Source organism: Geotrypetes seraphini, chromosome 15 (genome assembly GCF_902459505.1).
Source record: "Geotrypetes seraphini chromosome 15, aGeoSer1.1, whole genome shotgun sequence".
NCBI lineage: Eukaryota > Metazoa > Chordata > Amphibia > Gymnophiona > Dermophiidae > Geotrypetes > Geotrypetes seraphini.
In genome coordinates this window covers 56,407,560-56,424,943 of record NC_047098.1, presented here as the reverse complement: position 1 = coordinate 56,424,943, position 17,384 = coordinate 56,407,560, and the positions used below count along the sequence as shown (strand labels likewise).

At 42.6% G+C, this 17,384-nt stretch overlaps 1 protein-coding gene across 2 annotated transcripts in view; it reads right to left on the bottom strand.

Annotated features, from left to right (window-relative positions):
* CLIP2 (CAP-Gly domain containing linker protein 2) overlaps positions 1 to 17,384 on the bottom strand; it is a 169,398-nt gene that overhangs the window by 55,120 nt on the left and 96,894 nt on the right. For both annotated transcript variants that reach the window (XM_033922592.1, XM_033922593.1), the window contains exons 5-8: positions 14,848 to 15,061; positions 13,237 to 13,434; positions 8,663 to 8,766; positions 2,079 to 2,139 (exon numbers count right to left, since the gene is read on the bottom strand). In XM_033922592.1, coding sequence (XP_033778483.1) covers positions 2,079 to 2,139; positions 8,663 to 8,766; positions 13,237 to 13,434; positions 14,848 to 15,061 — 577 coding nt within the window. The remainder of the gene's footprint in view (positions 1 to 2,078; positions 2,140 to 8,662; positions 8,767 to 13,236; positions 13,435 to 14,847; positions 15,062 to 17,384) is intronic.

The window sequence follows — 17,384 nt, the reverse complement described above, 5'->3', positions numbered from 1 at the left end:
GGTTCGTCTTGCCTGTCAGCTCCGCCCCTTTCCTTAACCCTTCCTGGGCTAGTTTTCTTCACCAGAGGCTTTACTGGAGAACTGCCCAAGGAATTATAAAAGGGATTATAGTGCCCTAAATCAGATATTGTAGTGTCTGCCCTTCTCTCTCTGCCGTGCCCTGCCTGTCGGCTCTTTGTAATAGGAACAGGGTTATTGGGCAGCTTCCTGGGCTTAGGAATAGGGACCACCCTTTGCATGGCAGGGTTTAAAACCGGGTTTAAACTGGTGACAGGAGCTTCCCTGTCACAACGCGTTAATGCGCGCTAGCATTTAGCATGCACTAATTTTTAAGCACGCACTAAAACAGCTACCGCACCTTAGTAAAAGGACTACTTAGTCCAGCGAGTTTTCACTTTTTTCGTTCAGTACTTTTCCGACTAAGTGTTCAGCCCTTGAAGGGCTGAGAACTTTTGAGCACAACACAAATATTTTCAAAGATGTACTGTACATTTCTCAAAACAAACGGAAAACATTGGCAACCCCCCTCCCCCCCCAAGAAAGAGAAACAATTCTGGTGAACCTGGAGAAACAGCAGCTGGAACAGCGCGGGCATTTTTGCACTTGTGGATTTACAAATAAGAGAATGACACAGGGATAAATTTGTCCCTATTCCTGCAGGAACTTAATTTTCCCATCCCGTCCCTGTGAGTTCTGTAGCTGTCTCTGTCCCATTCCTGTAAGCTCTGCCTTAACCGCACAAGCCTGAAACACTTATAATTTTAAAGTATTTGAAGCTCATGCAGATGAGGACAGAGCTTGCAGAGATGGGGCAGGAACAGGAAAAGAACTCACTGGAACGGGACGGGAAAATGAGTTCCTGCAGGGACGGGGAAAAATTTGTTCCCGTGTCATTCTCTACTTACAAGCTCATTTTGAAAGAGAAACTGCACATGTACAATTAAAAAAACTCAATCTAAATACTGTTTACAAAATCTCCCCAAAAGAAAATTGAACACCCAGCAACAAGCACTGAACTCTGATACCATATGAAAGCCAACAAAAGAAAAATCCTCAATTATACAGGAGGAGGGAAAACAAATCACCCATCCATCCATCCATCATAGGCAGAAAAAACTTTTGTAGCTACTATATATATCTAGAGAAGTGCAAAAAGGAAAACATGAGAATCAATCATATTTCTAATTCCACTGTACAAAACTGTGCTAGCAGCAACTACAAACTTAAACTGCAAGTTCATAAAAAACTACAGCCAGCCTACGATCATTTTGTAGCTGACATGTCACTTCTTTAGGTCTGCAAAGGCTCACATAGCAGGAAAGTGATCTTCTGCGACCCGACTTCCTCCCCCGCCGTCCCCCCCCCCCTGCAGCAGGAGAAATACCCGCTCTCTCTTGCTGCACTAAATCTTGCCGTGACCCGACCCTCCCCTATCCCCCTGTAGCAGAAGAGATGCCCACTCTCTCCTGGTGCACTAGACTACCTGACCTGACCGCTCCCCCACTTAGTAGTGATCCTCCTCCCACATCTCCACCCCCTCTCCCCCTTACCTTAAAATTGATGACCCGGAGGGATGTGGAAACCCTCCTCTCAGCTGCTGCATCGTCTAAATGTGCCTTCCCCTCCCTGGTGCATCTTGGGATGCACTGGGGAGAGGCCTGAGGCTCTGATTGGTCCAAGTTGTTTAAGGCCCCTCCCATGGAAGGGGCTTTATACAACTTGGGCCAATAAGAGCCTCAGGCCCCTCCCCACATGCATCGGAAAGGATCCTAAGGCTCTAATTGGCCCAGACGCCCTAAGGTGACCAATTCACTTTTGTCCACATGGTTATTTGTACCTTTGATATGTAACCTTCCTTTTTCTATGTCCATGATGGTGGTTCCCTAGTAAACCATGCATATCCATATAAGTAGTCATTCTTTTCTTAACAGTAGCTTCCATCATAGTGTTTACTGATCCATTCATAAAGCTGTAATCACAGAACAAAAAAACGTAACACAACACTCAAAGTTGCACAGTACTAGAATACGTTTCCCAAGCTGGGAGCAGTGGGAACTGTGGCATTTGATCAACGTTACCTCCAGGTCACCTTTAGTGATGGATTCCTCTTCCACTCGGAACTGGAGATCTTCTACCTTCCTGCAGAGAGTGCGATGAAAACCCATGTGACTGACACTTACTACTGAATGGCATTCAGCACTGACTAGCAAAACAGAAAGCAGATGATGTGGCTAAGCGAGGAGCCTGGAAATGTAGAAGCAATAAACTCTTTGCATTTCATGTATGTAAGCATCTAGAATGATGGCCTTCATGATCATAAACAGGAAGAATATCAATTCGAAACTGCTGATGTCTTTTAGTAGATCAATAGGGGAAATTTTAAGGATTCTGGATGGATACATGAATACTAGAAAGTTGGTTACAACAAAATTAGTCAAAATTGCATATTAAGAAAACTGGTATTATTTGGGTGAGGATGGTGCCACCATAGTCACAACATTTGGTATCAGTTTTACTGCAGGGACATAACACATTAATACAGCAGGAGGTGAAAACATTAAGAGGGGCATAATCAAACAAAAACATCTAAGTCTCCTTTTGGCCTAAGCCCTAAACGCTGAAAGTAGAAGCAAGGAAAATGTCCATTCTAAAAAAAAACATCCAAAATGAGAATGGCCTACCTCTATGTTCAGCTGTTTAAACACCCAGACCACCACTACGTCTACACTTAAGACAGATTACTAACCAAAAAACAGCCTAAGTCCCAAACACTCAAAGCCAGGTCTTTTAGGCGAAGGAGGAGCCAATCCTTCGCCTAAAAGCTAGATTCTGTAACTGGTGTCTGTCAAAAGAAACACCGTTTACAGAATCTACCCCCCATCCCAGCAACGATCGTGGCAGGAGAGATGGCTCATCTCCCCTGCCGCGACAGCGATAACCCGATGTGCTGCTAACGCGGCACTTCAGATCGCTATCGCGGCAGGAGAGATAACCAATCGGATCGGGCAGGAGGGAGCCCAACCCCTCCTGCCCCGGTGACTACCCTCTTCCTCCCCCCTGATCGGACATGGGCGATCAGCTTAGCAGCCCCTTTTTCGGCACTTATATTTGTTTTGACTTAGTCTAAGTCAAAACGTAGAAGTGCTGACTAGGCAACCTGTCAAAAGTTTTGGTTATACCTGTTGTACGACTAAATGTAGGTCGGCCTACCTCCCGCCCACCTCCCGCTCTTTCCCGTCCTCTATAAACGCCTCTTTTAGCTCTAGGTGTTTAGAAGCAGGGGAAAGGCCTAAGCTGGTTTTAGGACATCTAAAACCAGCTTTGATTATCAGTACTTGGATGATCTGGCTTTTTGATCGTCCAAGTACTGATTTAGGCCACTTTGTATATGTTTTTTTTTTTGGGGGGGGGATTATGAGCTCCTAAGGATCTTATAAGCATGGCATAAGCTTAATTTGGTACAGCAGCTGAGGTCTTACTTGTGCCCCCAGAATTTTTTTATGTTAATTCGGTCAACTATATTATTATTATAGTATTATAATTCAACTGGACTACTGCAGTGCACTTTACCTGAGGTTGCCAAAGAAGTCCGTTAAGTTGCAGCAGGTTCAGAATTTGGCTGTGAGAATAGTTACATACAAGAAGAGTAAGAATAGTATGATACCATTGCCTTTCTTGTTCCGTTGGTTGCCAGGGGAATTTTGGGTAAAATTTACGGTTCTTTGTCCAGCCTTTAAGACACTGTGTGGTGTTGAATTAAAACACCTTAAGGACCAACTGACTAGGTATCTAGTCCTGTTGTTGGCCAAAGATTTTAGATTAGTTAAAACATGTGTGTCTTCTTTTTCTTATTCAGTACTGAGTCTTTGGAATGAGCTGTTGGAAACAGGATTAAAACTAGCGAAGCTTAGCCTCCTTTTCCAATAATACCTTTACAAAGCTCCCCTGTCAAGTGGGGATAATGAGCAGGGCAACTGCAAGTTCAAGAAATGTTGTCTGTTCTGTATCCTCTATGTGCAATTGTGCTTTCTTTCTTGCTTTATATATAATACTATTTGTAAACCACCATTTATTTATTTTTATTTCTATTTATTTCTTTCCAGGGCTTGATATACCGCCAGTTTCAATATATATAAGTGATGCTAAGTGCTTTACAAAATAAAGCTAAAAGAATGGATGTCAGTGAAAGAGCAAAGAAAGAATGATAGAAGAGAAAAGCGAGACAAAAGGTTGCAAGCAAATTCTCAGCAATCCAACAGGATGGATACCGGGGATGGTTCACTTACTAGTTCCAAAATTTAACTTAAAGAGCCAACTTTTTGAACTTAGGGAAAGAGGGTTCGGGTTCCAGTCTGAGGGCCAATGAATTTCAGGTATGGAGGCCAATATAAGAAAAAGCAGATTCACATTAGATGAAGCTGGGAATGGGATAGAAGAGGGAAGCAGAGCAAGGCTTGTTGTCAGGCATGGAGTATGCAAGTTGAAGTGTAAGAAGTCAAAAATGGCAGTATATCAAATTTCAGTTAAACTAGAAACTGTACTTAGCTTTTTTTTAAACAATATTTTGGATAATATAAAGGGCAGAGATGGGCAACCTTTATACACAGAGGGCCACTTGAAATCTAAACATAGAAAATTAAGAAATGTGCCCTATAATTCACTGCCAACAAAACTCAATGTGATGACAGAATGGGCTGTTACCGGCTACTTCTTTCTTTGCAAACAGTTGCTAACACTGTCAAACAAGTCTTGCCCCATTATTGTTTCCTTCAACAGTTCCGCTGACAACAAAATTCTGGTTAATGATGTTTCTGATGGGTCGTTTTCTATGTATACTTCTGATGGCATAAAATTCAATGGCGGTGCCACATGTGGCCTGTAGGCCGCAGGTTGTCTACCCCTGGTATAGGGGAGACCAGGATATGGGGTAGGATCCTATAATATCCAATATTTGGATTTAGGAAGAGGGATATGGTTTGAAATGTTTTATGTATTTTCTAACATGTTTTATGTGTTAAATTTTATTATTGTTGTGATCTGTACTGTACTGTTTTATGATTGAAAGCTGTGGAATTTAAACTTGAATGCTAAATTAAAGGTGTGGGTACGTGCAAATTTTACCCACATTCTGCCCAGAACAAGTCCCTGGTTAGGCCTACCAGCAAAGTACACCATATACAGTATTTAAGCCAGCTGGTATTTTGTAGATGGTCTTGTATGTGTACATGGCCATTTATGGGTGAAAAAGACTATCTAGTCACTATGCAAAATGATTTAACTGTTCAGAAACAGCTGCTGATCGATTAAATCACTTGTTTGGGGCTATCTGCTAATTTTCTGTGGCATTTAACCAGTTATCACCGTTGAAAAGTAGCAGTTAGCACCTAAGTGAAAAACAGCTATTTAGGTCGTGTTCCAGGGCCTGAGTTGGCTGATGTCCAGTACTTAACCAGCCAGGCGCAACCGCATAAATGAGACCATCTCCCCATTTAGATCTTCCTGCCATCAAGGTTTCGGTTTGAAGGCCACATATTTGTAAGTCTATTATGTTTTAAGGGAGCCGGAATTATAGAATTTTAAAAATTAATACCACAGAGCTTTCAGTCAAGAAAATGACTAGCATACAAAAAACGAAAAAGCAACTCCTGTTACTTTCAGGCCTCAGGACCGAGGCAGATCATCATAATCACCAGTTTTAGGAAACCTGGTCTCTCAGGCAGGAAAGAATTGAGCTAGAATCCTGCCATCAGAACAGGCACTTCAGGTCAGAGGGTGAGAGGCACCTGGGGTGGAGGTTCCTCTCCTTCACCCTTGCCTCCGGCCCCCTGCTCCTTCCCCAATCCCCTTGCCATGCGCGTGCTCCCCTTCCCTTCCCTGTACCTCTAGTTGTTTACCGCTACTTCCTATACGCGGCATCCGGAAGTGATGTCAGTGGGAGAGCTGACACGGTTGCGAGGAACATGTCTTTGGAATGGCCTCCCTAAATATGTGTTGGGGGTACGCACTGCCTAATTTGCACCCTTCAGGACTGCAGATAGAGGTTTAAGGCTCTTTTGCAGAAAGATTTTCATGAGTCAAAATGGGGAATCATATCTCTAACACTAAGCAAATTAAATGTTCAGTTCCCCAAGGTTCTCCAGTGACTCCACTTCTCTCTCTCTCTCTTTTTTTTTTTTTTGCATAAACATCCCACTCCATATTCACGGGTTTGGAACTTCAGTTATTCATGATTTTCGTCTGGGTGACCCACCCCTACCTCCTGGACCTCTCCACTTGTTTGCTTTTTGGAGCCTGGTGGTCTAGCGGTGAAGCAGGGCAGGAGCGATCTTTCTACGCTTTAGGGGGTAGGTACAGTGGAGAAGTCCAGCAGACGGGAAGGAGGCCAGGGTGAGTTAGAGTTGGTCCTATAGTTATTTATGATTTTTTGTTATTTGCGGGTCGGCTTTGCCCCCTTCCCCCTGCGAATATGGAGGGAGAAGCGTACACTGAACCAAGTTCTTTAAAGATCTACAGGTGAACCATTTCTTCTATGCAGATTATGCCAAGGTTACTCTTCCCTTTGTTGAGTCTTAGAGAAAGAAAGACATTTGATTTTATGGAGAAATGCTACTTGAAAGTGGAAGACTAGATACAATTCAATCTTCTCAAAAGGTTAACAATGACAATTTTACTATGAGTAGGAAGAAAACTATCTGAAGTAGGACTGGACTCAGTTAGGGCACTGGTCTTTGGCCTGGGGGGCCGATGCGGGAGTGGACTGCTGGGCACGATGGACCACTGGTCTGACCCAGCAGCAGCAGTTCTTATGTTCTTATTAGATCAGAGATGAATACCAAAGCCTTTAAAACACTTCTCAAAACACATTTCTTCCAGCAAATGTTTGGGGTAGATTCCCTAGTAATAGATCGTATCTATTGAAGATTTCAGTGGATTATCCTTGAAAAATCACAATGTATTTTAAATTTGGAATTTGTTGTATTATTTTTTTTCTGTGTGCGCTGAGAATTCCGAGTAAGATTCAGTGATATATCAAAATTTGAGTAAACACAGAGGTACGGGGGAAGCGAAGAGGGCGCGTGCATAGCGAGGGGAGGAGTGGGAAGAGGTGGAGGGGGCAGAGGAAGGGTGCCGGCGCCCCTACCAACATGGCACCCGGGATGGAACGCCTCCCTTACTATGCCACTGCTTCTGGTCACTTATGTACTACAGGGGTCAATTAAGAAATACGAGTTTGAAAATCAGGCGCTTAAATCAAAGACACTTTTCAGTATAATTTAGAAAGTTTAGTTTCCAGCTGAAAACCTAAATTTAAGCACCTTAAACTTAGACCTTCAATTCATCTTCCTATATTCAAGCACATAAGACCCCCATTTACAAAGCCATGGTAGCAATTCTCCCATGGCAAATGCACCAAAACCCAGTAATTGAATGCACCAAAACCCAGATGCACCAAATGCACCAAAACCCAGAAATTGCTACCACAACTTTGTAAAACCAAATGTAACTTAGATGACTAGGCCGAAAAACAGGTCTAAATTTATAGTGATAACTCCCTATCTTTTTTTTCCCACTTTAATGTCCATTTTTAGGGGCCTAAATTTGAGTACCTTGTGAGAGCAGGGACCTAAATTTAGGCCCAATGATTTAGGGGCAGTACTGTACATTATCAGGTGGTTTGCTTCTTGACTTCAGTCTTCTGCTCTTTGAGTTTTCTGGGGATAGGGATTCTGAAGTGCCCTTGAGGGGAGGGAGTCTTAGCCATTGTACACTAGTGACACATAGGCTCCCCTTTTATAAAGCTGTGTTAGGCTTTTTTATTGTCGGACAAGGCGGTATTATCTCCGATGCTCCGAGCTTTTACCACCACAGCCGGCGATAAAAAGCCTAATGTGGCTTCGTAAAATAGGGAGTGCGGGGTTTTGATTGAACTTAAGATCCATTGAACTTAATATCCATAATTGAACTTAAGATCCATAATTAATATTTCCTGGAAGGAGTTCTGGTGCATAGCCTCTAGCCAAGGACAATCGCTGCAATAAATGGGTCTAATTTGGGAAGGGATATTAATAAGCAGAAAATTCTCATGTAGTTGTGAATAAAGGCTCCTAATACCAGATCCCAGTCTTCAAGCTTTCTTGTGACTATCAAGGATCACAGATGTTCACATACAGATAAATTATGAATAAACTATCTGGGGCATCATTCCTTGACACATAGGGTTACCAGAATTGTTGTAGAAAAAAAGAGGATGTGTGGCCCTGCCCCATTCCGCCCCCAGCCCTGCCCCTAGCCCCACCCCCCACAAACCTCACCTCTTCTTCCCCAAGACCGGAACATGTCTGGAGGGCCTCCAAGCATGCGCGGATGTGGAGCGATGATGATCCGCGTATGCAGCCCTGAGCTCAGGGCCTTCCAAAATCTGGACAAACTGCCGGGTTTTGGAAATCCATCTGGACACCTGGACAGTCCTCTAAAAAGAGGACATGCCTGAGTTTTCCCGGATGGATGGTAGCCCTATTGACACATCTTGTCCTTTTACCCCTGAACTTAGCCAAATAGTTCTCTGACTGGGAAAAATCTTTCCTACTGTATATTTCCACTTTCCCGTCATTTCCAAATGATGTGAACAATATCTTCTCTCTATTTTTTGTTTGATGTTTACCTTTTTTCCTCTTCAAGCTGATTCAACAGCTCCAACTTTTCCTTCTGAGTTCCATCAATCAGTGTCCGCGCTCGCTGAAGATTTGCCTCTGCCTCAGTAATATACTGAAAGAAAGACAACAGCATCACTGCATGATGGCCATATTTTCAATGTACAGTGTTCCAGGAAGCACACCCAGTAAACCACATAAGTAAAATCAAGGGTTACGCACCATAAGTAAACCACATAAGTAAAATCAAGGGTTACGCAGGTAGAATGGCTGAATGTGCCCATGGATTTTCAGTCACCAAAGTCAATGCATGCTTTAAGAACACATAGACTTTTTGCCATATTAGAAAAAAGGGTCCTGGGCAGAAGGGGAAAGGGGCACTTTGGAAGTCCGGTGGAGAATTGGGCAAATACCTTTGCATTTCAAAAAACATACAAACATCATCAATCTATAGATTCTGTCATATCGTTTGAGATAGTAAATGCAGGTTCTTTGTGTCTGAAAAGCAACTGGATTTATGTGAGCTAAAATGTAGATCAGGTTCACTTCTCAAAATTGTCCTCAGAGGTCCTAGAGAACACTGAAATCTCAGTGGGTAGTGAGACATTAATTTGGATCCAAACACGACAAGCCAAAGAAGGTGTTGTGAAGCCCTTTCTAGACAACATAGAGACCTTCAGATGTGTCCTATCCTCAAATTCAGCCTCATTTTTGAATAATTCTTATATTCATTTAATAAAAAATGTTCCACATCTTGCAAACAGGGCAGGATTAAGGATCAAACAAAGTAGGCATATGCCTGAGATCCAATTGGTTAGGAGGGACTCGGATAGATAAGTTAATTCAATGGCTCTCAAGGTAGATATCTGCTCTAGTAAGTCAGCTGCGGGCAGAAAGAGTAGGCATGGAGAGACCAGAACCAGTGCTACCCATGGGTCTTTTTCTCCGCAACACCTGTATTTTATTCTCTAAGTCAGCAGAAGTTGGTGAGCAGTGCTGTTGGTCCACTGCTACTTCCTCTACCATTTTTCTTCCACATTCAGATCCACGCAAGACCCCATGTGTGGGAAATTTTGAAATGTATTTATATTATGATGGGGGGCCCACAAAGGATTAATCCAGCCCTGCTTGGAAAGAATTCATTTCTCTTTAGGACTATTATAATCCAACATGAGCTACAGTTAAGATAGGCTACTATACCACTAACAGTAGCCCATGTTGATAACTCCTCCCTCTTTAATGTAAGAAAAAATAAATGTCTCAAGAAATCAGAATCACTGCTATATGACCGAGATTGTCTGGCAAAGTTACATGAGAAAATGGAGTAGATTCTGCGTCGTTCACAGAGGAGGGTGTTTATGAGCAACTTGAAAAACTGAAGGTGGACAAAGCGATGGGACCAGACGGGATCCATCCCAGGATACTAAGGGAGCTCAGAGAGGTTCTGGCGAGTCCTATTAAAGACTTGTTCAACAAATCTCTGGAGACGGGAGTGATTCCCAGGGATTGGAGGAGAGTGGATGTGGTCCCTATTCACAAAAGTGGTCACAGGGATGAAGCGGGAAACTACAGGCCGGTGAGCCTCACTTCAGTTGTTGGAAAAATAATGGAAGTGTTGTTGAAAGAAAGGATAGTGTACTTCCTTGAATCTAATGGGTTACAGGATCCGAAGCAACATGGCTTTACAAAAGGTAAATCATGCCAAACAAACCTGATTGAATTTTTTGACTGGATGACCAGAGAGCTGGTTCGAGGACATATGCTAGTGTAATTTACTTAGATTTCAGCAAAGCCTTAGATACGGTTCCTCATAGGAGGCTGTTGAACAAACTTGAAGGGCAGAAGTTAGGACCCAAAGTGGTGAACTGGGTTAGAAACTGGCTGTTGGACAGACACCAGAGGGTGGTGGTTAACGGAAGTCGCTCGGAGGAAGGAAAGGTGAGTAGTGGAGTCCCTCAGGGTTCGGTGCCGGGGCCAATCCTGTTTAATATGTTTGTGAGTGACATTGCTGAAGGGTTAGAAGGAAAAGTGTGCCTTTTTGCAGATGATACCAAGATTTGTAACAGAGTAGACACCGAAGAAGGAGTGGAAAACATGAAAAAGGATCTGCAAAAGTTAGAGGAATGGTCTAATGCCTGGCAACTAAAATTCAATGCAAAAAAATGCATAGTAATGCATTTGGGGATTAATAATCGAAAGGAACCGTATATGCTGGGAGGTGAGAAGCTGATATGCATGGACGGAGAGAGGGACTTTGGGGTGATAGTGTCCGAAGATCTAAAGGCAAAAAAAGTGTGACAAGGCAGTGGCTGCTGCCAGAAGGATGCTGGGCTGTATAAAGAAAGAAGTAGCCAGTAGACGGTGTTGATGCTTCTGTACAGGTCATTGGTGAGGCCCCACTTGAAGTATTGTGTTCAGTTTTGGAGACCTTATCTGGCAAAGGACGTAAGAAGACTTGAAGTGGTCCAGAGGAGGGTGACGAAAATGATAGGAGGCTTGTGCCAGAAGACGTATGAGGAGAGACTGGAAGCCCTGAATATGTATACCCTAGAGGAAAGGAGAGACAGGGGAGATATGATTCAGACGTTCAAATACTTAAAGGGTATTAACGTAGAACAAAATCTTTTCCAGAGAAAGGAAAATGGTAAAACCAGAGGACATAATTTGAGGTTGAGGGGTGGTAGATTCAGGGGCAATGTTAGGAAATTCTACTTTACGGAGAGGGTAGTGGATGCATGGAATGCGCTCCCGAGAGAGGTGGTGGAGAGTAAAACTGTGACTGAGTTCAAAGAAGTGTGGGATGAACACAGAAGATTTAGAATCAGAAAATAATATTAAATATTGAACTAGGCCAGTTACTGGGCAGACTTGCACGGTCTGTGTCTGTGTATGGCCGTTTGGTGGAGGATGGGCAGGGGAGGGCTTCAATGGCTGGGAGGGTGTAGATGGGCTGGAGTAAGTCTTAACAGAGATTTCGGCAGTTGGAACCCGAGCACAGTACCGGGTAAAGCTTTGGATTCTTGCCCAGAAATAGCTAAGAAGAAATTAAAAACTATGTAGTTTGGAAGGAGTTGTCTGAAGGTCCAATAATATATGAGGCCCATTTTTAAAGTAAGAATTCTTTTGTTATAAACTCATAACAATTTATTGTAACTCAAAAACTTTCTAATTTCAATAAAAATATGTCTTAAACTACTTTTCAATATAATTCCTGTTGATATCCAAGCATTTTTGAGACTAGGAGATGAATTTATAATCTCCTCATTGAAAAAGATTTCCTCCCAGTCCTTGAACCAGTTGTTGACAGTTTTGTGGATGCTGTCATCGGTCTGCATGCATTGTCCGCCCAAGAATTCTTTTAATTTTGGGAAAAGATTAAAGTCTGATGGTGCCAGGTCCAGGCTGTATGAAGTATGGTCCGGTATCTCCCACCGAAACTGCTACAATACTTTTGCTGTGTTTCTAGGAACATGAGGATATCTTTCTTTTCTGTTTATTCTTGGAACCCACCTCGCACAAATCTTCTTATAATGAATGTGATCAGTGACAATTTTGTAAACAATAGAACGAGAAACATAAGAAAAAGTCGCATGAAGCTCATCGATTGTGAATCTCCTGTTCTGCTGAATGTGTGCATCGAATGCAGTTTCCAATTCTTCGGTGATGACAGATGGGCCTCTGGATGTTACTTCATCATTCATATTTGTTTTGCTTTTGTTAAACAACTGACACCATTTCTGTACATTTTCCTCATTCATTACACCGTCACCATACACTTCAATTAGCTGTCAATGAATTTCAGCTCTGTGAAATTACATCTGACACACTGAAAAGCTTGGCACTAATAGGCAGGGTTACAGACAAGTCTAGACATATTCCCGACAATGGGGTAGATTCACTAACCTTCCTTCCAATCCGATCCGCACCCCATCCGATCCGCGCATGCAAATGAGGGGAAATGGCATGCAAAGTAGGAAGGTAGCGATTCACTAAAAAGAAGGAACACCAACTGGGCTGGCCAATCAAAAAAAAAGCGCCTTATATTTTGCGGCCCATAAAAAAAAAAAAAGCTGGCAGAAGCCCTGACAGCAGTAACAGGAGGCTGCTTCTCCTGTCACTACTGTCAGGGCTCTCCCCGGCTCAATCGCTCACTGAGCGACTGAATCGTGGAGTTTGCATGCAAATGATTTTCACCTCCATGCAAATTATTTGCATGCAAACAAGATAGTGAATCACTATCTTTTAGTAAATCTGTGCCAATGTTCCAGTCTAAAGTGCCTACTTAGGTTGTTAATATATACAAACGATTCTTACTTTAAAAATGGCCCTCGCATTTCTTATGTTTAGTGTTTGCTATTGGGGTTCATTGATGGCTTAGATATATTTTTCCTGAATGTTGAGCCTCAGTTTGGATTTTGGTATTTATAAAATAGGCAGGTTTATCAATTTTTTTAGAGGTGTCCTGCGACAAAATGACCTGCTACCTATTGCTTCTTTTGGGATAATGACATAACTCCCACCTCTGCCTCTCTATGTTCCCTAGCCCTGGGCAACCCTGGTAGAAGACCGGGAACTGAAGTCTTACCTGCTCATGCTGAGACTTCAGAATGGCAAGCTCCTTCTCTACCTCACAGATGTGGCTGGTCGCTTTGGCAACCTCCGCTCGCTCCAAGTCCCGTTCTGCCAGCAGCTGTTCTATGTGCTGCTGTTTCTCCTTCAGAGCTTCCTGCAAGGCTGTTGTTCCAGAGATTTTCCGAGCATAGCGGGATGATGTCTCTGTTAGCTACCCAAAGGAATGGAAAGAAATATCAATTTTACCATAGTCCTTCTTCCTCTTCCCCCAGTACACATTTTCAACTACTCATCTTCAAAATATGATGGGTTACATCACTTATTGGTATGTCAGTTACCATGGCACAGATCCAGGCAAAGGCAAACACAGATAGCCGCCTAGGGTGCCAAATTTTGAGGGCAGCAGATACCTGGGCTAAACAGCAGCTTGATTCCACTTAAATCCAGCCCTGCAGTCAGAGAACCCCTGGGCAACCTCATCTCCAGTAGAGACATTACTCCAAGTTTTACAACTTCTCTACAACACTACTCAGTCCATAGAGATTCAGGACTGATGAACTTTCATGACAGATACATAAGACACTTAAATATTCCTGACTTATAAACTCATGTTTTCATAAGTCCAGTATATGTTGAGGGATGTCTGACTGGTTATACAGTAGTCTCATGAGGTATGTGTTTCTCTGAGGAACTTGACTATAAAAGGTTGTTGCTCTTATGTCATTTCAGTCACCTTTGAGACTTTTTTTGTCTGCATGGAACAGCATTGTTCGTGGTAAATATCTGGTCCCATGAATGGAGAAAGAACGAGCATGGAGAGTACAGATCATTTTCTCTAAATGGAAATAAGGTAACTTAATAATCTCATAAATGTAACCCTTTCCATTCTCCCTTTTTTTGTATAGTTTTGTTTGTATTTCATTTAGCTTTCTATACAAGTTGTTAAGTGGTTATAATTTTCTGAATTTCATAAAAAATAAATAAATAAAATGTAACCCTTTCTTTATAGGACTCTCCAAGGATTCAGCATAATCTGCTGCAGTCACTGGATTTAGCCTGGGACCACCTGATGATATATTTAATATGGGGGGGAGGAGTTAGGAAAGGAGCAAGTGGGGGGTGAGGCAGAAGGCATATGGAACCTTCTAAAAATATGGCTTCGGCCTCTGATATGCTGGTTCTTTATGCATATCACTCCAGCTCATGTCTATGATGGATCCCATTTCATGAAGAAGCTGGCATGTCCTTTTCCATCGTCACACCCTGTGGGCTCCACTATTGTACTACTACATGATAAACACACTCTCCCTCAAAAAAAGAGGGGAATATTCAAGTATTCATTTCAAGACAATCCATTTGCATATGTCAGAAACCTGATTACATTAGAATTTGGGGCTGAGAAGGTTCTGAATTAAATTAATTTAGCCAGAGTCTCCTAAAGTCAACATTAGAAGGGAAGGAAAACTGATATAGCAGCAAATGAAATTTCATGATGCCACTATCCCAGTAGGAGTCATTTTCAACTGGAAGTCTACAAGAGCAGGGGAACTTGATAACAGCCAAAAAGTTAACCCTAGAGTAGAAGTCGTTTGTGATTCTGGAAGCAATGCATGGATCTCCTCACCAGTCCGCTCCGGCTCGGTCTGCCCCCCACAGATGAGGCCACTGAGCTGACGGAGCTGATGGAAGAGCTACTCGGGCTATGCGTCAAAGCAGATACTCCCATGGCCATCCTCTTGCTTTTCTTGGCTTTTGCAGGGCTGGTGGATGGGAACCCAATCCGAATGACCTTGTGAATGGGAGCAAAGAGGCCAAACTTGGGGGGACATTGGAAGTACCTGTAGAAAAAGAAAGAGAAACACACATGTTGGTGCACCTCATAGAAACCTGTGGACAAGGAGAGGAAGTGGGGTCATTCCAAAGCACAGAAAGTAAAAAGATGAAGACTGAAGGTCAACTGGAATCCAAAGAAGAAGCAGATTGAACCTGGTCTTCAAAGGAACCACACTTTAATAGCAACCAGAACAGTACATAGAGAATCATTTAAACAAACATGGAACTCGACACAAATTGTGTTTCGGCAATATACCTGTTCCAGGAGTCCAAAAATGCTTGACAATGCTTTGAAATTAATAGTATTAGTCAATGCCCTTGTATATTGTGTCACATCTTGCAATGCTTGGCACTTCATCGTAAGATATGACACAATATACAAGGGCATTGACTAATACTACTAATTTCAAAGCATTGTCAAGCACTTTTGGACTCCTGGGGCAGGCATATTGCTGAAACACAACTCGTGTCGAGTCCCATGTTTGTTTAAATGACTCTCTGCATGTACTATTTTGGTTGCTTTTAAAGTGTGGTTCCTTCTTTGGATTCCTTGGATTTGTTGCAGTGGTTTTTCTCTGTTGTTTGCTTGACTGAAGGTCAACTGTCACAATGGGCAGAAGGGACAGGATGCTTGTGGGCCCAAGTGCTGGGTCATCTCTTTTCTTTAATAATGCTAATGAATCTCAGCCTTTATTTCTCATCAGAAAATCTTACATTTTAATGGCACACTTTGGGGGAGATAATTCTTGTTTTACCTGTGGATCTACAAGCTAACTTTCATAGGAAAATGGTCTTCAAAAATATGTACATTGTGTGCTCCTAGTAACGCTACAGAAATGATTAATAGTGGAAGTAGTAATTAGTAATTGTCCTGACAGATTAATAAGAGGCCTATTGCTCATGTAGATATAGGTCCTACTGATAATTAAGTGCTTGATAATGCAAATAGTTAGTTGATTGGATCTGTGCCCAAACCTTCACACCCGATTTCCAGTGGTTAGCCCATGAAGGCAATTTTAAGCCTGGGGTATTTACCCAGGCAATTCATTTCTTATATGGACAGATTCCTTTACAAATGGTCTAAACCTGCTCTGGTAAAAAACATGTAGCAATTTTCTGCTCTGCTGACAGAAAGCACAGGAGTAGATTTAAATAGTTCATATGAGTTCATAGTTCAAATTTATTTGGCATACCGCAAAGTCATATACCAAACTCTAAGCAGTTTACAGCGGCAAACCAATAATAAACCAGGCCAGGAGCACCAAAGTTCCCTGGCAAAAACGTAGCTGGCAATCTTCGCATTTTCAGTCACAATAACCCATAGCTGAAAATACTCCAGAATACATTTTTGGTTTGTAATTTCATGGCTGAAGTTGGCTGTAAAAGTTTAAGTGGTCAGTTTTTTTGACTGACTAAATGTAGCTGCTTTGGGAATTTTGCTAACTAAATTTAGCTGCTCAGTGAGGGGAATTATTATTTTGTTTTAAAACAAAGGTTTAACTAGCTAACTCCTGAAGCTGGACAGTTTATCCCTTTGCAAAATAAACACAAGTATAGTGGAACAAAATGATACAACCAATACAAAACTCAACCACTGTAAGGTGCCAGATACTAACACTGCTATATAAAGCTCTCTTTCTCTCTCTCTCTCTCTCTATATATATATAAATGTATATGTTTTAAAGAACGCATGCTATCAAAAAGCTAATGAGGAAGAAAGAGCCTCAGGTCCTTCCATTTCCCTACAGAGATCATGCGAAAGGCACAGAAACGTACCTCGGCTATCTTTGAGTGCAGGGAGACGTCGGTATGATGCGGGTATATATTTTATACATTCACCCTTAAGTTGTGACACGAGACTGTTGTTTACATTAAGGTTTTTATCAACACAGGATTGATTGGTAGTTCTATACACTGAGGCACAGTGGCGTAGTTAGGGTAGGAGGCACCCGGGGCAATGGCACTCCCCCCCCCGAGTGCCCTCCTCTCCACGCCCCCACTCACACTCTCCCTTCCCTCTCCGTGCCTCTAAATCTTCGCGAGCGCGAGTGGCTTCGCCAGCATGCTCCTTACGCCAATGTTGGATTTCCCTGTGACATCACTTCCTGACCCTGTGATCTTGAAGTAATTCAGAGGGGAACCAGGCTGGCATGAGCAACAGGCAGGATAAGTTGCTCGCTCTAGCGAAGATCTATAGAGGTATGGGGCTGGGGCGAGGGATTGTGCGAGCGTGGCATGTTGTGGCGGGGCCTGCCCCTCCTTACTACACCACTGCTGAGGCAGCAAGAATTGTGAAACGCTGGCTATCATTTGTGTGCCGATCCTCTG